Genomic DNA, 26709 nt, shown 5'->3' with positions numbered 1-26709 from the left:
AGAAAGCTAGATTTCAGGGTGGCAGTAGGTGGTAAGGAAGCAGAGATAGCAGCATAGACACTCCTGTGGGTGAAGGAAAGGGAGGGCAACCTTGAATGAATAGCGAGGTCTAGGAAAGACTGATTTTGGATTGTGGAGACCTGAGAAGTGTTGATTGACAAAATGGGGAAAGGCGTGGGATTGGAAGGTTAATTGTTAATTGAAAGAGAAAGGAAAAGGGATGGATAGATGATAAAGCAGAAGCTCTTGACTTTTACTCTGGAATTCTCTTATCCTTGTTATCAAGATTTAAGCCTAAAACTTAAATGTAGTTTTGCCTCTAAATCACAGTGAATCGGTTACATTTCCATATGTTACATGTATCAAAACTTTGTACAGTATCTTTTCCAGGCCTGGTCATGGGCTTAGGCATTTATTCACATTGTAACATTTAGGCTTTGCAAGAGGTGTTAGGGAATTATGCAAGAATTGTTAGGGTATTTTATTTTGAGGATGTAATTAATCATATATAAAATTTTCCTAAATGTGAAGTTCCTTTATTAATAGGCATAAGTCACTTCTGTTGCAGTGACTTGATTTTGTAAACCTCTAACATTATAGATATTGTTTGGATATATCACAAAATGTCCACAACAGAAATTTGTTCCTTGTCTCTAAAAGAGTTTTATTGGTCTAAAGAATTGTTTGTAGCTTGAGATGGAAGTTTTATTTTGCCCTAAAATAAAGACAGACTCATTTTGGCATTTAAAGAGGCATTAAATCTCTTAATTTTCTCTTGTTCCACTGATTTATCAGTTGAATTATTGAAGGGCGGGCTGAAGTTTTATTCTAGAGCAGCATGTTTTACTTTAGAGAGTTTATGTCTTAATAGATACATGTGTTCTCTTCAGTCTCCTTTTTCAGTCTGGAGAAATGGCTTGAAAATGTTTTCTTTGCAACTAGTATTGAAAAGAATTTTTATAATATTTAAAAAGTAATATGCACAGGTAATACACGTGAGTGTGTATGCACTTACAAAATATAGACAACAGAGTACAATATATAAAGTTCACACCAGCCTCACTACCCCAGCCCATCTCTTCTCCCATGAGTCTGGGAGTTACCACTGTTTACAGATAGAAGTTTATCAGTCCGTGCCGTTTTTGTGCATATGTGTTCTATTTTATACAAATACAAACAATCTGGGCTGTTGTTTGGTTTCGCTTTTTACATAAATGAGATCTTAACATTGTTTTGCAACTTGCTTTGTTGTTGTTCACTTAACATGTCATGGCGAATTCTCCGTTTCAGTGCAAATAGATCTACCTCATTCTTTTTTGTGTAGTCTCCCATGATATAGATTTAATAGGTATTTACTAGTCTCTGGTTTAGTTTGTTTTCCTTTTTTTTTTTATCATTATAAACTGTCATTATGGTATATTATTTGTGCGAGTGTCTTTGTATACAAATTTGGGCGTTTCAATGGGAGAACATGAAACAATACTGATAAACTTTCAGAAGCATGGCTGAGTTCTAATGCTGGGAACAGCTTAAGAGAAGTCCTGCCTTCCCGTTTCTCTAGTGGTCTCTTGGTCTTGCTTTCACATTGCTTCTTACAGGTTTTCATCAGTCTTACCAGCCATCCGGTAAGCGTACTATTTTTTGGAGAATGGGCCATTCCAGGAGTGACTGCCTCTAGTCATTTCCTTAGAAGCATTTGTGTTTGATTTATTGGTTCTGTCCTATTTACTCTAGAACACTTTCTACTCTGTTTTGATGACTCCCTCTGCCATTTCAGGACCTTCTCACCCTTTCCCACTGCCCTGCTTTCCCAGGTATTGAATACAGTGTCCTTGGGTGCTTTTACAGGCTGAAAGTTATTCATGGCGCCCTCAGGTTGTGCTTTTGTATAATCATCTCTCTAGGTTGTGTTGGGATTAAACATATCTCTGTTTGCTTTCCTTCTACTTTTAAGGAGTCTTTATGTAACATGCTCACTATTAGCTGTGGTAAACATTTTTTAGTTTACTGAAGCCAAAGGACTCTATAAATCCAAGGTAATGCAGTGTAACTTGTTACCTTTACTATTTGGGGATTACAAGAAAAACAGATACATTGAAATATGTCTAATCTGTTGGCATATTTAATTTCTTTATCCCCTGGAACAGTTCATTCTAGTTCCCAAAACTTTCAGGCAGGATCAGATTATATGCAGTTTCTCCATATTAAGTATATTTTCAGGTTAATTTCTTTTTTAAGATTTTAGTTATTTGTTAGAGAGAGAGAGCACAAGCAGGAGGAGCGGCAGGCAGAGGGAGAAGCAGGCTCCCTGCTGAGCAAGGAGCCCAGTGTGGGACCCCAGGATCATGACCTGAGCCAAAGGCAGGCGCTTAACCAACTGGGCCACCCAGGCACCCCTAAGAGAAATAATTCTTAATCAGAAAGAAACACGATAGGTAGGGGTGTTTGTACAATTGCGGCTTTATTTTTTTTAAGATTTTATTTATGAGAGAGAGAGAGAGCGAGCGTGAGAGCGAACATGAGCAGGGGGAGGGGCAGAGGGAGAGAGACAGACATATTCCATGTTGAGCAGGGAGCCTGATGGCAAGATTCAATCCCAGAACTCTGGGATCATGACCTGAGCTGAAGGCAGACGTTGAACTGACTGAGCCACGCAGGCATCCCTCAGGTCAGATTTCCTAAAATACTACTATGGCCGTTTGAGAGGTTAGTTAAAATAGTGGTTCACAGCCTGGCTGCCTTTTAAAAACATTAATAGTTAGGGGTGGGACTTAATCATATTTGCTTAAAAGTCTTTGGGTAATTCTAGGGTACATTCTAGATTGAGAACCACTGAGTTAGAAGTTATGCTGAGAGAATTATCATGTTTTTTAAAATATTTACGTATGAATTGTGAGCCCTTGGACTGGATGGTTCCCCTAGTGACATCCTGGGGAAGGTGAAGTCTGGCCAGCTTAATCTGCAAATTAGGGTAAGGCAATGCATTTACCTTTCATGTGATGCAGCGTCCTCTGTACTGAGCCTTTTATTAGCTTCCTAGGGCTGCTGGAACAAATTATCACAAACTGGGTGGCTTAGGAGGTCAGATATGTATTCTCTCATAGTTCTGGAGGCTAGAAGTTAGAAATCAGTGTGTTGGCAGAGCCACGCTCTGAAGGCTCTAGGGGAGGATCCTTCCTTCCCTCTTCCTAGCCTCTGGGGTTGCCAGGAATCCTTGACATTTCTTGACTTGCAGATGCATCATTCCAATCTCTGCCTCTTCATAACTTGGCATTCTGTTCTCTGTGTGACTGTCTAAATTTCCCTCTTTTATAAGGATATCAGACATTGGATTAGAGCCCACCCTAATCCAGAATGACCTCATTTTAGCTTAATTACATCTGCAAAGATCCTGTTTCCAAATAAGGTCACATTCACGGTACTGGGGTTAGGACTTCAGCATATATATCTGTTTGGGGAACACAGTTTAACCCACAAACAGTCCTCATGCCTAATAACCATTTGCCTATCCAGTAAGGGAGCCATTGGTTACAAGTGGAAATGAGTAAGGTATTTTGCGAATTTACAAAACCTGACTCCCTACAGGGGGAAAGGCTTTGAGAATCGGTGTTCCACTGGTGAAATAGTTAAAATATGAAAGTTGGGGAAATCTTTCCTCTTGATTTTTAATTTTCGAGTTTTTTTCTCTAAGGCCGTAACCTCTGTAGACAGTACTGTGGGGAATCTCTAAGAGCGTGCTAAACAAGTTACCACCTGCCCCTCCTCTGCAAGTTTTTGGTCGGCAGTTTTTGATAAAGTGTCCCAGCCTTGTCTTGTTCGTTAGAGTCAGCTCTGACTGCCGAGATTCTGAAGATACTATGGAGTAGGACCTGGGGATTTGTACTGTGAACAGTACTCCAAGCATCCTTATGCCTGGGCCAGTTTGGGAAACACGGTATAAGGGATGCTAAAGCAGGTGTTCTCCCATCACCGTACCATCTGAATGGTTTGACCTTTGAAGGTGATTTGAGATTGAGCATGGATATGGGAGACAACTTGGTACTGTGTATAGGACAGGGAATCTACTCAAATATTTCGTGTTGTTGTTTTTTTTAAGATTTTATTTATTTATTTGACAGAGATAGAGACAGCCAGAGAGACAGGGAACACAAGCAGAGGGAGTGGGAGAGGAAGAAGCAGGCTCATAGCAGAGGAGCCTGATGTGGGGCTCGATCCCAGAACGCCGGGATCACGCCCTGAGCCGAAGGCAGACGCTTAACCGCTGTGCCACCCAGGCGCCCCCCCCTTTTTTTTTAATGATTTTTTATTATATTATGTTAGTCACCACACAGTACATCCCCGGTTTCCGATGCAAGGCTTGATGATTCATTAGTTGCGTATAACACCCAGTGCACCATGCAATACGTGCCCTCCTTATATTTCGTGGTTCTTAATCTAATGATCACCAGAATCACCTGAGAAGCATGCATTTATTTATTTATTTATTTATTTATTTATTTATTTATTTAAGATTTTATTTATTTATTTGACAGAGAGACAGGCTAGCGAGAGAGGGAACACAGGCAGGGGGAGTGGGAGAGGAAGAAGCAGGCTCCTAGCGGAGGAGCCTGATGTGGGGCGCGATCCGTTCTGGGATCACGCCCTGAGCCTAAGGCAGACGCTTAACGACTGAGCCACCCAGGCGCCCCAACCTGAGAAGCATTTAAAGCTTCAGATGCATGCATTCAACTTCAGAGATTCTAATTCAATAGCAGACATTTTTTAAAAGCTTCTTAGGTGATCCTAATAACCTAATAACCAGCCAGTTTTAAGGACCAGACGCCTGATGTTATTTGGAGTCAGTAGGTCTGAATTTAAATGTTGGTCTTTTCACTTCTAAGTGTTCACTTGGGCAAAAGGGTTAATGTTCTACTTTGGTGTTTTTAAAAGGGAGCCTATTTAAAGGGTGGCTGTTTTAACTGATTCCTTGTCAGCTTCCAGTCAGATGAAGGAAACTGGTGAAAATTTCTCGCCATAAAATTGGAAAGTCTGATTCTACCATTCTTATTTTCTGGATTAAGTAATAATATTTGGGATAATATCAGATTAATAACTGGTTATGAACTTTTAATTTATTTAATTACAGAGCACACTGCTTCCTGAATTAACTAACCTTTGTTTTTCTTTAAGATCTAATTGTCATGGACCTGCGACAGTTTCTTATGTGCCTGTCCCTGTGCACAGCCTTTGCCTTGAGCAAGCCCACAGAAAAGAAGGACCGTGTACACCATGAGCCTCAGCTCAGTGACAAAGTTCACAATGATGCTCAGAGTTTTGATTATGACCATGATGCCTTCTTGGGTGCCGAAGAAGCCAAGACCTTTGATCAGCTGACACCAGAAGAGAGCAAGGAAAGGCTTGGGTAAGGTTCCCGCTCTTAGGGGGCTAAAGTAATGACGTTTCTTTATAAATCAGCACGTTCTTTTTTTCTCTTTTGGCTTCGCCACCCAGTAAAGCTGTTTTGAACTACATCTTCTGAGAGCTAACCACAGAACTGCTACCACTAAAATTTAATTAATTGCTTGCTTTCATACATTTCTCCACTGAGTAATAGTTTTACCTCATTCTACAGAGCAAAGTTGTTTTTGCATAAAAGTACCAAATGCTGTAGGACCCAGACTGAACTGCATCTTATTTCCAAAGGAACATTACATGGGGGCCTCTCATCCCTGATGGTTTTAATTTTTAAAAATGATCTGTGACCTATTGATTGTTCCCCAAGCCAAGCCTTTGAATGGATAATAAACTGCAAATAAGACCCCTGGGCTAATTTCTATAAAGTTCATGATTTCTGAGAATGTCCTTCACCCTCTTTGTTTTCATTCTCAGATATTTGCTTAATTAAAAACAAAAGCAAACCAGTCTTGCCTTTCAGAAGGTTGTAATAAGTAATGGTCTTAATGTCAGAGTGTGAGTTGCTGTTTTAATAACAGTTCGGCCATAGTTGGGTTCTGTGGCTCTCAGCAGGCATCTTTTTACCTAGTGAGTTGATTCGGTGGCATCCCACTTGATTATTTCTGAGGATCTAAGAATGTCTTTTGGGGGGGTGGGGAGCTCATCCAAACCTTGTTTTTTGAGGAAATGCAGATTAATTTAGGGAACATTTTCTCCTTAATGACCATCATTGGTGTAACTTTCGGACCTATATTTAAGAGATTTGTTTGGAAAGCTGTACCATATAAGAATTTCCAAAAGTATTTCACCATCATGGATATTATTGTGAGTAGAAGACATTACAGAGGGACGCCTGGGTGACTCAGTTGGTTAAGCATCTGCTTTCAGCTCAGGTCGTGATACCAGGGTCATGAGATTGAGTCCCACATCAGGCTCCCTGCTCAGTGGGGAGCCTGTGCAGGGAGCCTGTTTCTCCCTCTGCCTGCCGTCCCCCCTGCTTGTGCTTGCTCTGACAAATAAATAAATAAAATCTTAAAAAAAAAAAAAAAAAGACATTACAGAGTTTGTTTTGAGTGATACTTCAGAATAAATTTATTTTGTCCTTTCATTGGCTTATCTGCTAACTGAAGGGTACAATATTTTATTCTTTTTTTTTTTTTTAAGATTTTATTTATTTATTCGACAGAGAGACAGACAGCCAGCGAGAGAGGGAACACAAGCAGGGGGAGTGGGAGAGAAAGAAGCAGGCTCATAGCGGAAGAGCCTGATGTGGGGCTCGATCCCGTAATGCCGGGATCACGCCCTGAGCCTAAGGCAGACGCCTAACCGCTGTGCCACCCAGGCGCCCCACAATATTTTATTCTTAAACACTGACAGAAATACTCAAAAGATTTTGCTATGTAGAACGAGAAACCATCTTCAAACATTTGAAAATAGAAAAAACAAATAAAGAGCCAGTCTTCTATTAGGTTGCTTTTCTAACTTTAAGAGACCACGCTTACTTTTAATGTTAATCTCATAACTGTGCTAACATTGGGCTAAAAATAGGGATGCATGAGGGTGTTCTCAGTCTTCATATCTTACCTATTAATAATATGCATGTCCGACCCACATTTGGGTCTGCACGTGGCTCTTCACAGAATTACTCTTAAATAATGAAGGGCCTTTAGCCTTGGTGTCAGTATGTTCTCGCTCTGTGCAGGTAGTGGAATAGCTCTGCTAGCAGTTTTTAGTAAAGAGAATGTTCCTTTTTGTCATTAGTAAATAGCAAAAGGTCAACACATGAGCAGACTATATTTGATCAGAATAAGATGGTTAAAATAATGCTTTTCATAGAATGTATGCACGAATACTATTTGCTTCTAAATTTTGGAGATAATGAGAAATAAGGTGATGTACTATTGGAAGCAAGGATTCCAGATGAACGTTGTTTTTTTTGTTTTGTTTTTTGTTTTTAACTTATTCATTGTGGCATTTCTAAACATTGTTTTGGTAGGTGACTGCACACCAGAGGTTGGGGACAGCAGATCCCCCATGCCCCCTTTCTACCTATATAGAAGGCAGATGATCACAAGATCATGGTTTACACCTGTAGTTGCAAAAATTCACTACTATTTTTAAATCTTCAGTAATATCTAAAAACATTTTAATATAGTTTTCCCTTTTTCTTGGGAATGTTGACAAATAGAACCTTTTTTCTTATGTGTGTGTTCTCCCCCTGCCACCCAAAGAAGTCTTAAGTCTACTTAGTTTCATTTATGTGTCATTCAGGTGAAGTTTATTTGTTTTGAGGTGGTGGTCTATAATATTAAAAAGTTTTCACCCTTGGTATATTTGCTTTAGAAATGAACTAGACCAGTTCATCATCCTTTCTTTAGATCACAGGCCAACCCCTTTGAGAGTCTAAGGAAAGCAAAGGACTCTACCTCAGAAAAGTACACATATGAATATATATAAAATTTTGCATGCCAAAAACTTCAGGAATATTATGAATCCTCCTGGAGCCTACTTACTCACATTCATTAAACAAAACCAGAAACACCAAAGGATTTGCTTTTTGACTCTTGAAATGTAGAGGCATGTGTTACCTCTTAGGAGAAAACATAAGGCCCACTAAGTATGTTGTGTCTATCCTGAAATAAATGCTTGTTTGGTGGCATCATAACTACATCTGTGGGTTTCTTCAATTTCACAGGAAAACAACACCATTAGCTTCATAGAGTTGCATGGGCTTTAAAAGATCAGAGTTTAGAGCTTAGTGCCTAAAATAGGATATAGCCACTTGCAGTGTACTTTCACAGCTGCCTGCAGCCTGGATGGCCTTAAGATAAGAATGGCTTTTATATTTTTAAATGGTTATTAAAATACAGAGATATGTGACAAACCATATGTGGCCGACAAAATAAAAAATATTTACTGTCTATCCCTTTTCAGAAAAAGTTTGCCAACCTCTGGTTTAAAGCATTTCAGATATTTCTTCTGGAATAAATAGAGTGGCATTCAGCCAGCCTCATTAACAGAAGCCCATCTTGAGCAGTCCTATGCCTCTTTATCCGAATGATCGTTCTCTTTAGGCTATTTATCATAGTTTAAAATTTTCATTTGAGAATGCAGGGCATTCTGCTACCTTACCCTTTTTTTCTTAATGGTACAGTGGCACTATTGGTAGTCAGTACCATTTGTACATAAACTGGGTTCCATTACAGATAATGCAGGAGTTTTTAATACTGGTATAACTTAATGTGTTAATATATTTTTTTAAACTCCAGGGTTAAAGCTGCAAAAAAAAAAAAAAAAAAATTATTATGCCCATGTAGGTAGAGGAGGGTATTTAAGAGGGTATCTTACTGCTTTATGTTTTCTATTAATATTTTAGAGCAAAGTCTAGATTACATATTCACTGAAGGAAAATGCTTGTTAAATTATAGCGTTTAAGTACTGGACAGTTAAGGCTAACAACATACCAATATCAAGGTGAATCTCTTTATAGCATCACTACTACTCTGATTTTAATACTTTTCCAATGTTGTATTCATGAAATGGATGCAAAGTGGGAAAAGACATTATTTGCTACCGAGTGACAGTCTTTTTCAATCCTGCAAATAATAGGGCATAGGAGTATGCCAAGAATTCAAATCTCTTGGATGTTTTGATTTGAAGTTCCCATTCCAAACTGAGCCACTTACTTGAGTGACTTTACATAGGTTGTCTGCGCCTCTGTAAATGAGTGGTTGCATCTTTAGAGGTTTTCATGTCGTGCACATATTTTGAAATTCTTAAGTTAAACTTGAGATGGCAAACCTGGAAGAAAAGCTCATGAAGGGTGAAGTATATTGATTCTTTAGCTTTGTAGCTTTGCTTTATCATCTATGTCCTCACCCTCCCGGCTTACTAACATTCTCCTGAGCTCACATATGTCAGGGCAGACATTCTTACTGCATCATTTCCTCAGACTTCTCTGTTTTTGTGGTTATATGTGAAAGTCCAACATAATGTATAATTAGTTTCTAGCTGTTTTTTAGAATAAACACGCGTCTGTCCTTCTGTCTTTGTGTAACTGTGTGGACTGTTTTCCCCTCTGTTTTGGGGGCGTGTGTTTGTGTGTGTTGGTTTTTTGGCTTCTGTTTTTAAATCTTGACTTGAGGTATAAGTGACCCCAGAACTATCTTTATATCTTTATATTTTTAACAGAAGTATTATTATTATTATTTTTTAAAACAACTGGATTTTTTTAAAGTCTGGCGTGAATTTTTGGAAAACCATATCAGCGATTGTGATTATTTACCAAGAAATTGAGATTCTCCTAAAAGCAATAAAGAACAACATAAAGATTTGCATGTTGTGTGATACAAAGAATGGAGAATCCAGATAGGAGTGGATATTCACTCCTGAATTCTGACCATTGGCTGTAACCTACTCCTAAGGGATGAGACCGGGTTTGCTTTTGCATGTTAAGTGCACAGCCACGGACTGTGCTTGCCTTACCTAGATGGCTCTTTTCAGACCAGTAGCAGGCCAGTTCTGAGAAACATTTTCAGTTACCTGTCTGGAAGGTTTTTTTGGAGACTTTTTTTATGTCCATGCTTTAGCCCTGGGCAACACCTCTGGATACAGCACACACCTGGCTAAGTCTAGAGCCTTGTGTCCTTTTAACCTCTTGCTGGATTTCTCTGCATTTTCTACAGAAAGATTGTAAGTAAAATAGATGGCGACAAGGACGGGTTTGTCACTGTGGATGAGCTCAAAGCCTGGATTAAATTTGCACAAAAGCGCTGGATTTACGAGGATGTAGAGCGACAGTGGAAGGGGCATGACCTCAATGAGGACGGCCTCGTTTCCTGGGAGGAGTATAAAAATGCCACCTACGGCTACGTTTTAGGTAGGTCCCTACTACCTGGGGGAAAAAGCCTTATGGAGCTGGCGCCTTGAAACGTAACTGTTTTGTCTTGTAGAATGATTGTAGATAAAATAGACGTGGATAAAGATGGGTTTGTGACGGAGGGGGAGCTGAAATCCTGGATTAAGCACGCCCAGAAGAAATACATATATGACAATGTTGAAAACCAATGGCACGAGTTTGATATGAATCAAGACGGCTTAATCTCCTGGGATGAGTACAGAAACGTGACTTATGGCACTTACCTGGGTAAGGGGCAAGATGTCAGCCTGATAGAGACCATGGTCTTGAGTCAAAGAAACAAATGGGTCACACAGTGAAGGAAAGGAAGAAATTGTGCTTATTTTAAATAGTCCAGTGCTGAACTGATTTGCCTTTATTTTTTTAACTTTAAATGTGTATATTAAGTATTTAATTTTGGTTTTCTAAGGTCTGGCATCTTCTACATCTTTACCATTTCAGATACTATTTTACCAGTTTTTCTTTCTGTGATCCCTCAGAGACCATTTTTGGAGTAGATCTCTTCTAAAAGGCTGAATTGTTTCAATAATGCAAAGCAAGAGGCTTTGAGATGTCTCTTGACATGGTCACATTAAAGTATTGGACCTGATGGGTGTTATGTGCAACTGATGAATACTAAATTCTACCCCTGAAAGTAATAATACACTATATATTAACTAAATTGAATTTAAATTAAAAAATTTTTTTTGGAAATATTGGACCTGAAATTCAAACCAAATCAGATTCCTTTATAACTGGTGAGAATAGGAAAATTAGTGTCTTTCCTTAATAAAATAAATATAAAATATAGTAGCTTTCCTTGATAAAAATTAACTATTTTATTTTAGTATGTCTGCCTACCGAAGTTTAGAAATGAAAATTTCCCATTTGTTTTCTCTGGCACATGAGTTTGTCAGCCTCCTATGCAAATGCTTCAAGGCGAATAAATGTGGCTTTGATTGCTTTCTGTTGATTTGGTAGCTTGTGTGCTTGGGCCACCTGTTAGTAATTTTCTTTTCCTTATTACACTTGCCTGTTGCTGAATGCTAGGTGGCAGTCTCACTGAGTTGATGACTTAGGGTGTTTTTGTTAGTGAGATTCCTCTACTTGGTTACAGTTTGAGATAAGAATGTATAAATGTTACTTCTTGAATTTTTATCCTGGAAATTAGGCAAATTTCTGGGTTAAAGCAGGCATTCTCCACCACTGATTAACAAGCAGTGAGTGTATAATGGTCTGTTTCCCCCACTGGATAGCCAGCTGTCTGTGTTAATTACAGGACTGCATGCATTTCTAGTGAAGAGACTTTTATTTCTGTTGTTGGGCTTGTTCTCATTCCTAAGACTAAAGTGGCAGTCTCTCTTCATGCTTGACACTTAGCCAAGAACCAAACATATCCTTCACCCAATTAAGAACATGTGTATTAAAAAGTCAGTGCAGATGGAGAAGTACCCTGTGCTTCTTGCTCTCTGGCTGAAAGCCAGCACCCTCCTGATTTATTTGGACTTATAAAAATAGAGCAAAGGGTAGGCTCTTGGTGATCTAAACAAAATGGTGTGTTAATAAATCTCCGTTCAGACCTAGGCACTCACTTGCTATCCAGAATGAATCTTAAACTCTTTGTATGATTATGTGCATAAAAATCTGTCGAGAGCTCTGTTGCTCTCACAGGTCAAATGATTCAATGTAATGGGTATTTCTACTGAGACGGCATGAGCTGAAGCACTCGCTGGAGAAGCAATAACTTTATAAGGCATCTTTCCCTCGAGGCATGTGGCTGGCTAGTGCTGGGGTAATGAGGTGGCTTACAGAAGTGCTGAGGGTTTTTTGTGAGAGTATGTTCTTGATTCACTTTTTGAGTTCAGGCATAAATCATCTTAGCTTTTAATTAAAATCTGTCTTAATGAATTTGCTTTCCACAAAGGGAAGGTTAACGCTGTCTCTGCCACAAGGAAAATAAGAAATGCTGAGGTCCGTTCTGGCTACACCAAAAGTAGACCAAGACCCTACCTAAACCTATGCAGGCTGGATAGCACAGTCACCTGGTACCTAGGATAGGTCTGGCACTCCAAGCAATGACAGCAAACACATGAGTTTAGTATTAAAACTAAAGTGTTTTATCTTCCTTTTTCATCTTTATATGTGCATATTATCAGGCTGTTTGATTGCAGTCCCCATGTTTTACCCTAAGGCAGAGAGGAGGGCTTTTTGTTAAGAATCTAGTCTTCATGTATAAGTTGTCTTCTATTATCTTTCTTATTTTTGTTATGTAGTTAGGACTGAAACGTTTAGAAGAGATGACTTAGTATCTTAAGGTGGTGTATTTTCCTTAAATTCTCCATTTCAGACTGTTACGGTTTTGAGTATCACATATACTTATGATTTAATAAGCCATCTTACTGAATTTTGACACTCAACAAAGAATGAAGCTTCAAACTGCCCAACTCTCAAAATAGAGCAGTAGTTTTTGTTTTCCAAACTGTGCTTAAAGTATGGAAGGATTGAACTACAGTATCAGAAATCGGCAGTGTGATGTTATTGTTAAAGGGACCCTGTGGGTCTCTATAAAACTAGTGCGATATCTTTTTATTTGATCAGTATGTTGTAGGAAAGATTGTTTCTTTAGCTTTAATGTGGTGTCTTTTACATTTCATAATATCTTCACATGTTACTTTTTGGTCCACACAGCAGATCAAAAGGGGTTTTTTGTTCATTTGTTTTGTTTTTGCTACAGATAACTCCTTCATAGTTTTTCAACTTAAAGAAACTGAATTTCATTCTTCTAGATTCTTCTGTAGAGACTAAATAACTACTGCTTATGTAGTTCAACATCCTAACGGATAGGTCCAACTTCAGTTTGGTTGTAATCTAATGTTTATTTTTTTGTAACAGCTTTATTGAGATATAATTAACAAATAGTACACTGCACATATTTAAAATGCATAATTGTGAGTTTTGCCATAGATGTATACCAGTGAACCCATCACTACAATCAAGATAAATGAATGTATCTATCACCCCAAAAAGCTTCCTCATGTCACTTTATAATCCTGCTCACCTTCCCCATCCCCTATCCCTGACCTATTTTCTGTAACTCTGGATTAGTTTTGCGTTCTAGAATCTTACATAAATGGGGAGAGGAGTGACAAACAGTACTTGTAACTCATGGTAGATCTCTGAGTTGGCTGAAAAAATGGAAGTGTGACTTTTCAGAGGGTAATATTCTGTTGCTTGAATCAAAGTGGCCTTAATATGAGATAGGAGGCCTTTGATATCTGGATGCTCAATGGGAGCCTAATGTTTAATAAAAATAGCAATAGCTAACATTTATTGAGAGCCAGCTGTATGCCAGGCACTATTGTAAGCGCTTAGATTTATTCTCTCATTCATACCTTCTAACAGTCCTGTACAGCAGGCACCACTATTAGCTTTATTTTACAGATGAGTAGATTGAAGCACAACTAAGTTACTTGCCCACAGTCACACAGCTAGGAGGTGGTAGCGTTTAGGATTCAAAGCCAAATAGTATGACTTTAGAACTACCACTGTCTCTCAGATAACAGCCATAAAGCTTGAACCTTCTAGTAGCCTTAACACCAAAAATAGCGGTGTCACGTAATAGGTTACATAGCCAAGGAGCCTGGGTTCCGTGTGGAATGGCAAACATTTACATTCAATTTGCACATGATTTTGATTACCAAAACTCAGTGTTTTCACACCATTACAATTTTACCTCTGTAGTCGGGTTATTTCATCATTGCTTGGTTTATCTTTCTTGGAAATTGATTCCTCAGCCCACACATTTTCATGTTTTGTGGAAGTCTTAAGATTTGACCTAAAAACGTTTTGTTTTTTAGATGATCCAGACCCTGATGATGGATTTAACTATAAACAAATGATGGTTAGAGATGAGCGGAGGTTTAAAATGGCAGACAAGGATGGAGACCTCATTGCCACAAAGGAGGAATTCACAGCTTTCCTGCACCCTGAGGAGTATGACTATATGAAAGATATAGTAGTACAGGTTGGTGGAAAGCAATGATTCTCATCGGAAACTCAGTTTCTCTTTCTGTCGCTTATACTGTCTTTCCTCTTTATCCTTTACTCTGTATCTGGAAGAATGACTTGCTTTTATTTTTAAGTAAGCTCTAAGCCCCAGCGTCGGGCTTGAGCTCATGACCCCGAGATCAAGAGTCACACGCATGCTGTACCAACTGAGCCAGCCAAGTGCCCCAGGAAAATCCTGTTTTTAAAAATGTCCCATAACCAGTGATCAGACACTAATAACAGTAATACTGAAGGCAGTTACCAATAAAACATAAACTCTAGACTTTATAGTTTTGTAAACATAAAATACAGACAACAGCTATAGACATTTTGGTCACATCTCCTGTTAGAATGACTTCAGCATGACCAGGCCTATTCCACATCATCAGGGGCTCGGTGGGGTAGGTCATTATTTAAATAGTGCCAGTGTTCCTCCCAGAAGATTATAGTTATTTTGGGTTGGAGCATAAATAATAAGTAATGTTTTACCATTTTTTAGCTAGTAAAACAGCAATTTCCTATGGTTTAACCACACCCACACAAATGCGCATGTGTGTGTGTGTTTTAAGGAATGATAAATTGCTGCCTAAATTTCATGCGGATGCTTTGTCTCCTCTTCTGTCTAGGAAACAATGGAGGATATAGATAAGAATGCTGATGGTTTCATTGACCTTGAAGAGTATATTGGTAAGTCTGTTTCTACTGGTTTTCCTAGGAGAAGCTGAGAAGCTGTGGAAGTGTGTTTGCCCATAGAAATAATTTACCCCATAGGTCAACCCTTAGCACATCATTAAGGCCAGACCAGCATGAGGAATAGTGGGTAGTGGTAAAGTATCTGTAGCAGCACTGTCCAATCAGAATGTAAATGTGAGCCACATTATGTATTTTTACTTTTCTAATAGCCACATCAAAAAAAAAGTTTATTTAAAACATGATTATTTTCAGTAATACATTTTATTTAACCTGATAGCCTAAAATACTATACTTTTGAGGCGCCTGGGTGGCTCAGCGGTTAAGCGTCTGCCTTCGGCTCGGGGCGTGATCCCGGCGTTATGGGATCGAGCCCCACATCAGGCTCCTCCGCTATGAGCCTGCTTCTTCCTCTCCCGCTCCCCCTGCTTGTGTTCCCTCTCTCGCTGGCTGTCTCTATCTCTGTCAAATAAATAAAATCTTTAAAAAATAAAATAAAATACTATACTTTTAATGTGTTATCAGTATAAATAAGGATTTTTTTCATACTGTCTTCAAAAGCATAATTTACACTTATAGCGCATCTCAGTTCAGACCAGCCACATTTCAAATTCTTGATAACTCCATGTGGCCAGCAGCTACTGTATTGGATAGCAGTGATGCAGTGCATCCCCGATGCCTATGGAAAATGACAGTAAACAGTTGCAGGGAGCCTCGGCTGGCATTAGGAAACCCCAGAGAAGAAGATAGGGCATAGAATAAAAGAGATCGGTAGGTGAATAAGCGACCACGAGTTGCTGATTTCTCTTAGAGCCTTTCTTTGCTCTTTCCATGGTTTTCTGTTTGTGTTTTCTGTCTAGGTTCTCTCCCTTCTTTTTTTTTCACCTGGCCCTTGAATTAAGTCATTTCCTTTCTTAGATTTTATCTGATTATACTGGCTATTTACATTTAGGGTTATTCCAGTTAAATTGCTCAATATTTCCCATTCTTCAAAGACTCAATGGTGTGTTTTGAGTTTTTTTAGGGAAAGAGGGATGAGCAGTAAAAGATAGTTGTTTTGTTTTACCAAAATGATTATTTTTAATGGAGGTCATAAGCACAGTGGAAATATCCAGGTGCATTTACTGAGCCTGTTTCAAAGTGGACTATTTCTACCTTTAAACATTTAAATATTTTATTCTTTCATTCTTGTCTTTTGCCGTTTTATCACCATTGCTAAAACTGAAGAACTCATTTGAACCTCCAGAGGAGAGGAATTAAGTTTTATAACTGTTAAGTACCATCATTTATCAAGCACTGAGGTCAAATAAGGAGATACTTCTTCCTACACCCCTATCATATAGATCCAAGGGCAGAGGGATTGTATTTTGAAATTATTAAAATTATCAGGTGCGTGTATGTATGTTTTTTGCTTTCTTCTGCAGATCATCAACTAATGTAAACACTTTTACACTGGGGATGCTGGGCTTTGTAAACCTGAAAGTCTCCCAAACAGTATCTTCCAGTTTCTGGGCATATGCTAGTTACTACCCTATTAAGGAAAGAGATCATAAACAAATGGTCATTCTCTCTTACATTTAGCATTAGTAAGAAGTCTCTGGAGTTATACTGTTGAATATTTTTATTCTTTAAATTTGTTTTGGGGCTGCCTGGTGTCTCAGTTGGTTAGGCGTCTACCTTCAGCTTGGGTCGTGATCTCAGAGTCCTGGGAGCGAGCCCCATGTCGGGCTCTTTGCTTAGCGTGGAGCTTGCTTCTCCCTCTCCCTCTGTCTGTCGCTCCACCTGCTTATGCACGCTTGCTCCCTCTCTGTCAAATAAATAAATACAATCTTAAAAAAAAAAAACAACTTGTTTTAGAACATTGCAAACATACACAAAATTAGATAGACTAGTATAATGAACCCCCATGTACCTATGCCCAGCCCTAACAGCCATCAGCCCATGGCCAGTCCTTTTAAATCTGTATCTACTTCCTTCCTTTTTTTTTTTATTATTTTGAAGTAAATCCCAGTCATCATCTCATTTCATCTGTAAGCGTTGGGTTATGTATCTCTAAAAACTTTTTTTAACAGAATCTCAAAAAAATTTTTTTGAGGATTGAATCATTTTTGAATGGAAAATTCAATTGTATTGTTATCTTTACTTACTTGGCTTTAAAATATTCTTATGTCGTATATTCTAGCTCCTATTAAAAGTGTGTCTTTTAAGGGGCACCTGGGTGACTCAGGCGTCTGATCTTGATTTTGGCTCAGGTCATGATCTTGGTCATGAGATTGAGCCCCTCGTTGGGCTCTGCGCTCAGCATGGAGTCTGCTTGTCCCTCTCCCTCTGCTCCTCCCCCTGTTCCTTCACGTGCTTGCTCACTCTCTCTCAAAGAAATAAATAAATCTTCAAAAAAAATAAAAATATATAAAAGTATGTCTTTTTAAGTATACATTTATTCCCTCTCGAATTCAGAATTTCCTCCTATGTGGACTATGAAGGGTCTTCTTGACCCATAGGAGAGCTAAGGCAGGGCAGTGGTCCAGTGGATCATACAAATACTACATTTTCTGAATGTGCTGTAGCATAGAAAAAGAACTGGCAAGTCCTGCTCTGAGATATTCCTCCTTCGTTTAAAAAAAAAAGAGTTCTACTCTTAGGCCTCAAATTCAGGAAAATGACAGTACTAACTGTCAGATGACAGTAATACAGTTTAGTAATGAGTTCATCCTTTATTCAAGGGGGAAACAGTCCATGGATTGGGGAGTGCACTGCCTAAAAAGCAGTGGAGCACCCCTCCCCCCAGCAGCCCTCACTTCCCTACAGTTAAGAGTCTCTTATGGTTTGACTCCCTCTCTGTTTTTATCTTATTTTATTTTTACTTCCCCTCCCCTGTGTTCATCCGTTTTGATTCCTAAATTCCACATGAGTGAAATCATATGGTATTTGTCTTTCTCTGTCTTCTTTTGCTTAGCATAACACACTAGTTCCATCCATGTTGTTGCAGATGGCAAGATTTCATTCTTTTTGCTGGCTGAGTAATATTCCCGTGCCTGTATATATACCACATCTTCTTTATTCATCTGTCAGTGGACATCTGGGCTCTTTCCATAGTTTGGCTGTTATGAACATTAAGCAGTTGGAAATATTCTTGTTACAAGGTCATTAAGTAGGCCTCAGGAAAATGCCTTGCTTTCTAAGGCCTCTCTGACCTAAAATCCCCTTGTAACTGCTTCTAGGTTCCAGACAGATGAATGAAGAAGAGTTAAGCCAGATTCCCACGTGGCAGTCTTGAGAAAAAGACAAACTCAACCTTTTGCATTATGTACGTCTGTGTATGCAGGTGACATGTACAGCCATGATGGAAATGCAGATGAGCCAGAGTGGGTAAAGACAGAAAGAGAACAGTTTGTTGAGTTTCGAGATAAGAACCGTGACGGGAAGATGGACAAGGAGGAGACCAAAGACTGGATCCTTCCCTCAGACTATGATCATGCAGAGGCAGAAGCCAGGCACCTCGTCTATGAATCCGACCAGAACAAGGTAAGTCTGGCCAGGCCCAAACAACCTAGTAGCGATCAAAGTCTGTTCCTAGGGGATTGCCTAAAACATTCCTGTTGAGGTACATAGAACGTGTAAGGTTTTACTTGGTCTAAGTCTGGTACAGATCTTAAGTTGACAGTTAAAAACTTGCAGCCAGTGCTAACTGTCTCATCTCGTTTTAGAAATCCTCTTGCCCAGCGTTCACACCGTTGGAGGCATTTGGCTTCAGGAAACAGCCTCTGTATATAGCCTTTGTCCAGGGTGCACCATCTGTTATCTTTGGGTCCCCAGGAAATTTTCTGGTTTTTTTTTTTCCTTCATTATTTCTTATGTGCTTTTACCTATTACAGGCTCATTTTGCGCCTGCTCAGAGTTGGTCATTTCCTTCTTAAATACACTTTTTAAAATTCTTTGTAGTGGCTTATAAATCAGCATTTGTCTGGAGCTTGTTAAAATTGTCCTTGATCAATTACCTGAGGCATTCGTTTCATAAAAAGTGGTAGTCTCACTAAGTCGTCACCTTTTCAGCCATTCGAATGCTCTGCTTAGAGTAAGCTGAAAATCATTCTAAAGATGGGGGGGTTGTATTCTGAACATTCGCCTATCTAGGCCAGTCTTCTGTTTCAAATGCAGTGTCTTATCATCTGAGCCTTTTTAAGGGACAGTCTGTTTTGCATTCTTGCTTCAGTCACTTCTGTAGCCAGGTGCTGTGTCCTGAGATATGTGAGAAAAGGAAACTCCCAGGGTCATCCCTTGTGAATCCGGCCTAGATAATTTTTGAGCGCAGTGTCTGTGCCTTCATTTGGGGTCGTGTCTGGACTTTGGTGGCTAGGGCGTAGTGAGGGTGAAGACTGTGCACGGACGTTAGCAGATTTCATTGTTCCTGTTAGGCAATGGCTGGATTCACTTTAAAGTATTTTCCCCAGTTCTTCCTGTCTCTTGCCTATACATAAGAGATGGCCCCCATTTTGCTTGATGCATTAAATTATTGAGCTATGTTATTTCCATCCTTCCACTTTTAACATTCTTGATAAGAAAAATGTATTAATTGCTATTTTCTTCCCTCTTTGTGTGTATGTTATGGGAAGTTGGGGGTGAAGGTTGAGTTCACATTTAATTGAGTGGGAATTAGAATCTTAAATCCTAACTAACCCCTTTTGTTCTGCAGCGGTGTTTCTAAATTGGGAATGGGAAATCTGTTTTGCCTCAGTTCACTCTTCTCTCTAATTTCAGGACGGCAAGCTTACCAAGGAGGAGATTGTTGACAAGTATGACTTATTCGTGGGCAGCCAGGCCACAGATTTTGGTGAGGCCTTAGTACGACATGATGAGTTCTGAGCTGCAGACAGAGGAGCCCACATTTCTTCAAAAGTAATTTATTTTTACAGCTTCTGGTTTCACATGAAATTGTTTGCGCTACTGAGACTGTTATTACAAACTTTAAGACCTGAAAAGGCGTAATGAAAACCATCCCGTCCCCATTCCTCCTCCTCTTTGAGGTCCTGGAGGGAACTGTGCTTCTGAGGAACAACTCTAATTAGCACACTTGTGTTTGTAGATTTACACTTTGTATTACGCGTGACATGGTGTGTTTATTTTTGTATTCTCTGGTTGGGAGTATGGTATGAAGGAGCGGCATCCTCAGCTCGTGCTTGTAGGCGAATGTTAGCCCTTCACTCTTTCTCAGCCCTTGCCATATAATTTTTGTAATTCTGACGGAACTAATTTTTGTAAGCCTGAGATCAATAAGAAACGTTTAGGAGAGAGAAAAGGGAAAAAATACACCCCACAATTATATTTAGAGAGAAAACACTTAATCTTGCCTGTTGAAAAGTATGTTTCCTAAGTAGTTAGGGGCCACATAATTCCATTCAGTTGCTCTAAGTCCAGCGGTTGATCGTGGCATTATCTGGGCAAGGACGGATCCCTGTGCTGTCACAAAGCTTGGCTCAACTTGATTTCATTCAATTTTTCTTCTTCCCAGTAGGACTAGCTGTTTGCTAATTTTGCCAGGCACAGCTGTGGTGGGAAGAGTTAGGGCCAGTGTCTTGAAAATCAATCAAGTAGTGAGTGTGAGCTCTTTACAGAGCTATACATAGAAACAGCTGGAAAACTAAGGGAAAAATACGAGTGTTTTCAGGGCACACACTTTTTTCTGGGTGTGCATCTGTTTAAGTGCTCAAGACTGTCTTGCCTATTGAATCACTGTAAGTGCCCCGTTCAGCTCCTGTTTCCCCAGGTGTTCCTAGGAATTAATCTTGCTTTCACTGCAATTAAAATGTACTCCTTCCCAATTATGTCATTTCATTGAAAGTGCCTTTAACGAGAGAAATGATCACTGAATGAGGGTTCTCTTAAGAAACCCTGAGATGAAATAAAAAGATTATTTGGACCACCTTACATGAAACTTACAACCTCCCAATGTATTGGGGTTTTTGGTTTTTTTTTTTTTCCTTCCCTTTCTCTTTCAGGCAGTGGTTAAATAGCAGTATTAGTTAGGAGCTTGGTTGCAGTGTTCTTACCTTGTGGGCTGGTCTCCAAAAACCACATGCTGCTGAATTTACCAGGGACCCTCATACCTCAGAATGCGAACCACTTACTACCAGGCCTATTTCTGTGTCAGCTGAAGAGCTTGAACTCAGACTGAAAGATGAGAGGGCCTACTGAGAGGACTCTTTGGTTTGAGGACCATTGCTCAACCTTCTTGCCTTTGACCCATCGTCCCCTCTCCCCACTGCCCCCCAAAAAGTTTATTGTGGATCAGCAGATTGCCAATCCTTGTCAAAGAGAGGGACATTGTAGAAAGAAGAAGAAGCCTTGTGTTCCCAACTCACTTTACCCATATTTTATGTAACAAGAACTCTGTCTTTTTTGGTCCTTTTCTTACAGATGGACCTCTTTTGAGAAGAATTATTGTATTCCAAACTTTTTTAGCCCTCAGGTTACTAAGATAAATATATGTATATCTAACCTTTATTATTCATATATCTCTCTGGATAAACCATTCAGGTGGTGCTGGGTGATTATTATAATCTGAACCTGGGCGTATCCTTTGGTCTTCCATGATCACGTTGAGGTGGACTACTTGGCCTGGTAAAAAGCCAGATTATCACGTAACTTGATCCTGGCCTTTGCATTGAGCTCTTGAGAGTGGATACACTCTTTTTAACCCCCGTGTAGGGGAATGTAAATTCTCTGCTCTCCAGATTCCCCATTTTTATCATTCAGAAGATCAAAGATAGTAACGTCAACCCAGGATTAGAGAGGGCACGTCATGAGCCGTGTGGCGGCAGAGCCCCGCAGCTCACTAGGTACAGAGAACCCAGGCCTGATGTGAAAGTTATGCACTTAGAAAGCAAACCTGCATATGCTAAAATGGCAACTTCTGGATGCTGGGTGCTCAGCAGCAAGCGTACTCTAATCTCCAGTGACACCCCTGGATCCTCTTTTTGGTTTAAGTCAAGCCCGAGGCTGGTGAACAGTAGCTACACACCCACATTGTGTGTTCTGTGAATGCTAGCTCTCTTGAATTTGGATACTGGTTATTTTTTATAGAGTGTAAACCAAGTTTTATATTCTATAATGCAAACAGGTACCTATCTGTTTCTAAATAAAACTGTTTACATTCATTGTGGGGTATGCGTATGTCCTTTCTTCTCCTAAGAAATGGAATTCTTGCTTACAATGATGGGTGCTATAAAATGTCAAGAAAAGGTGGTCTCCTAGAAGGTTTACCATATCCCCTCCCAGCTCAGAGAAGTTCGGCCTTCTCCCAGATTAGCTGTTCCTTCTTTATTTCTGAAATCTTCTGGCATCTTTCTCACTACAGCTGTAACCCTTCTTTGCTTTCTTTGGGCCATTTAACTGGAGAGGAGTCCAGCTGCTCATTACATAATTTTCTGATACCAAACACAAGCCATTCCTGAATGTACACACAACATTTATCTTGACTTTTACTTCAAAAAGGCTCTTTTTCAGAGGGTGCAGAGGGGAAGCATAAAGTATAAAGTAAAACAGTTTTTTAAACATTTTGGTATAGTTTATAAATGGTATTAAGATAGACAGTCATTTTGAGAACATGAAGGGAATTAACTGTTTACGAAATAATGCAGCTTAAGACAGATGTATAGGTTTAGCCAAATCGGGTGGGGAACACCTGGAATAATTCACGCTGGCTCAGGAGCTTCTGGACATGGCTATACCTGCCAAAACTATAGGATTATTGTCAGTGTTGGCATAAAGAAGTTCTTCCAAACTCGTATTTTGGGCCTACTCAAGGTTTTGGTTTTTTCTTTATATCTCTCCGATTTCTAAGGTGTTTAAGTTTGTTCTAATTCAGAATATCATCTCAGAGCAGATCCTCAGTAGGAAAAAAAATTACAAAAAAGGAAGATAATTATTATCCGTACACTGAAAAATCAGCCATACTCCTTTATAGTTGCCTCATACGTGCTCAGTTCTCCGAGTGCTATGAAGCCACTTAGGAGTAGAAATTGAGGATTGTTGACAAAGCCTTTGGAGTGTTCTAAAGTAGACCCCGTTGAAACAATAGGAAAATGAAAAGTTGGCTCCCCCAATTGCCATTATGCCCTTCCCATCTTTTCCTTCATTTGTTAGTAGTTTGATTTTTGAGAGAGAAAGAAAAAATTTCCCTAAATGTAAAATCCTAGTTGCTGCAAATAAGCCAGTATGGCTCCTTAGTTGGGGCCAACTTGACTGGGCGAGACAGTAGAGACTTCTGTTTTCTGGGAGCCGGACATTTCAGAATCATCTGTCATGGACTTCCCACACACCATCTCCATGATGCAGGCTCGGAACTAGAAGGAAAGGGCAGAATTGGAGATAGCCCCTTGCAGACCAGTACAGAGGAGGTGACGTCAAGAAATGGCGGGGGACAAAGAGATCTCATTCTTTGTTTCCCCAAAGCCTCGTGCAATGCCTTATACCCAGGATCTCTTCACGTGTTTTTTTTTTCTTTTAAAAGATTTTTATTTATTAGAGAACGAGTGGGGGCGGGGGTGGGTGGGCAGAGAGAGAGAGAGAGAAACAGACTCCATGCTGAGCATGGATCCGGACGCAGGGCTCTATCCCAGCTACCCGGAGATCATGACCTGAGGCGAAGGCAGACGCTTAACTGAGCCGCCCGGGTGCCCCTCCTCAGGCGGTTTTGAATATATCTCCCCAGTCCTTAGAGCTACTCCTGGGTCTACAGTAATAATTCCTACATCTTTGGCTCAGAGGCTTCACTGTTGGGAAAACTCAAAGCAGCACCTGCCTCTTCCAAACACTCAAAAGTCCTACCAGAGTAGGCCTGCCCACCACCCTGCCATTATTAGAGGCTGCTCCCGATTGGAAAGAATTTCCACCCAGAGGTTTTGACTCCGTCTCTGTGGACTGAGGAAACAAAATAGCTATTAATAATTCTCAAAGCAGGGAGTTTGCCCCATTAGACAGGAACTCTTCTAGATTTATCCAAGTTTGGGTTTTTATTAGCTCAGATACAGGATTTGGGATAGGAGGCCACTTGGTACCTTCAGATGAGCTGTGTTAGAGATTTGTGCGTGTGTTGTGATTTCTGTGCTTTGCATATGCTCCTGCAGGCTGGAAGTTGGAAGGGAAAGGATTAAGAAATTGTGAAATGGAAGGACTAGGAATTTAGGGGAATGATCTATTAGTTTTTCAAGAAAATAAAACGCTTTCATTTTCATCCTGCCCTTTGGAGCAACCTGATTTTTATGGCTCAAGTTCTGTTTTCTCTGGGTTCTATTACCTTGTCTGGATGAGCACACCTGTCTCCCTGTGCTTACCTTGTTCACCCCTAGACACCGTTGAGTAGGGTCCAAGGTGCTCTGAATTAGAAGTCACTGGTGAGAAGAGAACCAGGTCTTATGAACTGGATGGAGCCTCATAGGAATGTGAATAGAGAGCTTTACCTGCTTATTCATGAAGCAGTAGATGATGGGGTTGTAGACACAAGCACTCTTGGAGAAGAAGGCAGGAATGGTGACAAGCCGTAAGTCCAGCCCGTGGTTCCGGTTGTTGACCATATACATAGCCATTGCGGCGTAGGGCGTGTAACAGAGACAGAAGGATCCCACCATCACCACCACCATACGGCTCACCTCCCGCTCGGCCTTCTGGGTTGAAGCGGACTCCTGTTGCTGGGCTGCAACCTGGGCAGAGATGGAGAAACGTTCTCTTCTCCCTGGCCCTCAACTCCGGTATCTCCACCCTTTCTACCAGGGAGGCATCCACTCCGGTCGCCTCTCTTCCTCTCAGCTTCTGGCCTAGTGCCTCTCGCTCTCCTTCCCTGAGGAAGGGGGGATGGAGACAGCTCTCTGGTCTGTGACATCGGAAGGGATCACTTGCATCTCTTGGCACACATTTGAGCAGAGAGGACCCCGCCCTACTCTTCACACCATTTCATACTCCCTGCCCCCACTTCCTTCGCTGCTTTTAGATAGCCCCTCTACATGGCCATGGACATTTCCAGATGTCTTCCGTTCAGAAGCACTCACCATTCTTCCCTCTCATCTGGAGCCCCCTGACGCCCTCCTCCGTGACGCTCACAGAAATCACTCACCGCCCTGAGGGCTCCCAGCAGCTGTGAGTAGGAGAAGCAGATGAGGGCGAGAGGCACAATGAAGCAGAAGATGAAGAGGAACCAGGTGTAGTACTCGCTGCGGTACTTGGTTCCCACGGTGTACCAGTCGGGGCCGCAGGAACACTGCAGGCCTTCGGGGATGTACCTGCAACGGACCAAGCGCTCACCCACTGGACAAGCACCTGCCCACTGCGAGACTCACACAAGAATGAGTGCAGTGGGAGCGGAGATTCCTGGACTGCGCTCCCTACTTCGAACTCAGAGGACGCTCGAGGACTTCACGCAGGCGCGGTTTCTGTCCTTACCAGCTGAGGCCCTAGCAATTCCAACTGCAGGGTAGACGTTAGCACTTGACTCCCACAGCCCTTGCCCTCACCTACTCCGCTAGCTCTTTAAAAGTGGAGGTCAGGGGCGCCTGGGTGGCACAGTCAGTTAAGCGTCTGACCCTTGGTTTCGGCTGGGGTAATGATCTCAGGGTCGTGAGATCGAGCCCTGCATTGGGCTCTATGTTCAGGGCAGAGTCTGCTTAAGACTCCCTCTCCCTCTGCCCTTCCCTGACCCCTGTGTGCTCTCTCTCTCTAAAATAAAAAATTAAAAAAAAAAAAAAGGTCAAAGACTAAGGTTATACCCAACTCTTTCCACCCACACCAACCTGTGCTCCTACTCAGCAACACTGCCCTACACTCCTCACCGGCTCCAGCCAAAGAAGGGTGGGATGGAGACGCCAATACCGATGGTCCAGGTAGCCAGGACCACCATCAGCGCGTGCTTGGAGGTGAAGCGGAAGTTGCCGAAGGGCTTACAGATGACCATGTAGCGCTCAAAGGCCAGGAAGGCCAGTGACCAGCCTGTCACCAGACCTGTAGTGAAACGTGAGGGTAATTGGGGTAGACTGCCCCGCTCAGCCTGGCAGACAGAGTGGAATGCAGATGGTGGAGCAAGCATGGGGGATGAGGGAGTTGGACTGATGGTTGGTGAGGAGTTTGGGATTCGGTCAAACTTCTAGTCCCAAATGCTTTGTACCCCAATGATAAAGAGCACCAAGCTCCTTTTCCCCAGGTTCCCCATTAGGGGCCCACTCTAACCCAACAGTCTGGTCCCTGGCTCCAATCCTGGAGCAGTCCTTTGTCTCTCCCGCCCAGTCTCCTTCCCCTGCAGTACCTGCTGTAGAGCCCAGGAAGGCCTCCAAGGCACAAACATGGCGGCCAAAGATGAAATATCCATGACAGCTGGCGATGAAGACGGTGGAGACCGAGATGCAGTAGACGAAGCCTGCCAGGGACACATTGACCAGAATATAGTTGAGTGGCTGTCGCAGCTTCCTGTAGCGCAACGTGGCCACTAGCACCGTGGCATTGAGTGGTGTCCCTGCAAAGAAGACGAAGCCCATGAAGACTGCCTGGAGGCGGAAGGCCCAGATAGGGCCAATGTGGTACTGAGGCCCATCCCATGGCCCCACCAAGGAGATGTTCTTGAACAGATAAAACTCTTCCTCCCCTGACATCTTACTCAT

The 26709-nt window shown here is 41.1% G+C and overlaps 2 protein-coding genes across 3 annotated transcripts in view; one reads left to right on the top strand and one right to left on the bottom strand.

The window, feature by feature from the left end:
* Positions 1-22221, top strand: part of CALU (calumenin) — a 26776-nt gene extending 4555 nt beyond the window's left edge. Inside the window, exons 2-7 of one of the 2 annotated variants that reach the window (XM_045792695.2) lie at positions 5170-5401; positions 10386-10579; positions 14188-14354; positions 15004-15064; positions 18393-18592; positions 19826-22221. In XM_045792695.2, coding sequence (XP_045648651.1) covers positions 5181-5401; positions 10386-10579; positions 14188-14354; positions 15004-15064; positions 18393-18592; positions 19826-19930 — 948 coding nt within the window. In that variant the 5' untranslated portion in view covers positions 5170-5180 and the 3' untranslated portion in view covers positions 19931-22221. Of the gene's footprint in view, positions 1-5169; positions 5402-10118; positions 10313-10385; positions 10580-14187; positions 14355-15003; positions 15065-18392; positions 18593-19825 lie in introns of both variants that reach the window. The other variant, XM_045792694.2, reaches the window with a different exon arrangement.
* OPN1SW (opsin 1, short wave sensitive) lies at positions 21019-26709 on the bottom strand. Its single transcript, XM_045792696.2, has 5 exons — positions 26358-26709; positions 25888-26056; positions 25176-25341; positions 24526-24765; positions 21019-23409 (listed from the first exon to the last, which is right to left on the bottom strand). The coding sequence occupies exons 1-5, from the start codon at positions 26707-26709 to the stop codon at positions 23290-23292; spliced, it is 1047 nt and encodes a 348-aa protein (XP_045648652.1). The 3' UTR covers positions 21019-23289.

This window comes from Ursus americanus, chromosome 3 (assembly GCF_024610735.1).
Source record: "Ursus americanus isolate L20-20 chromosome 3, mUrsAme1.1.p, whole genome shotgun sequence".
NCBI classification, from domain to species: Eukaryota; Metazoa; Chordata; class Mammalia; order Carnivora; family Ursidae; genus Ursus; species Ursus americanus.
Note: the sequence above shows the minus strand (reverse complement) of the source record. Positions and strands in the feature narration are given on the sequence as shown.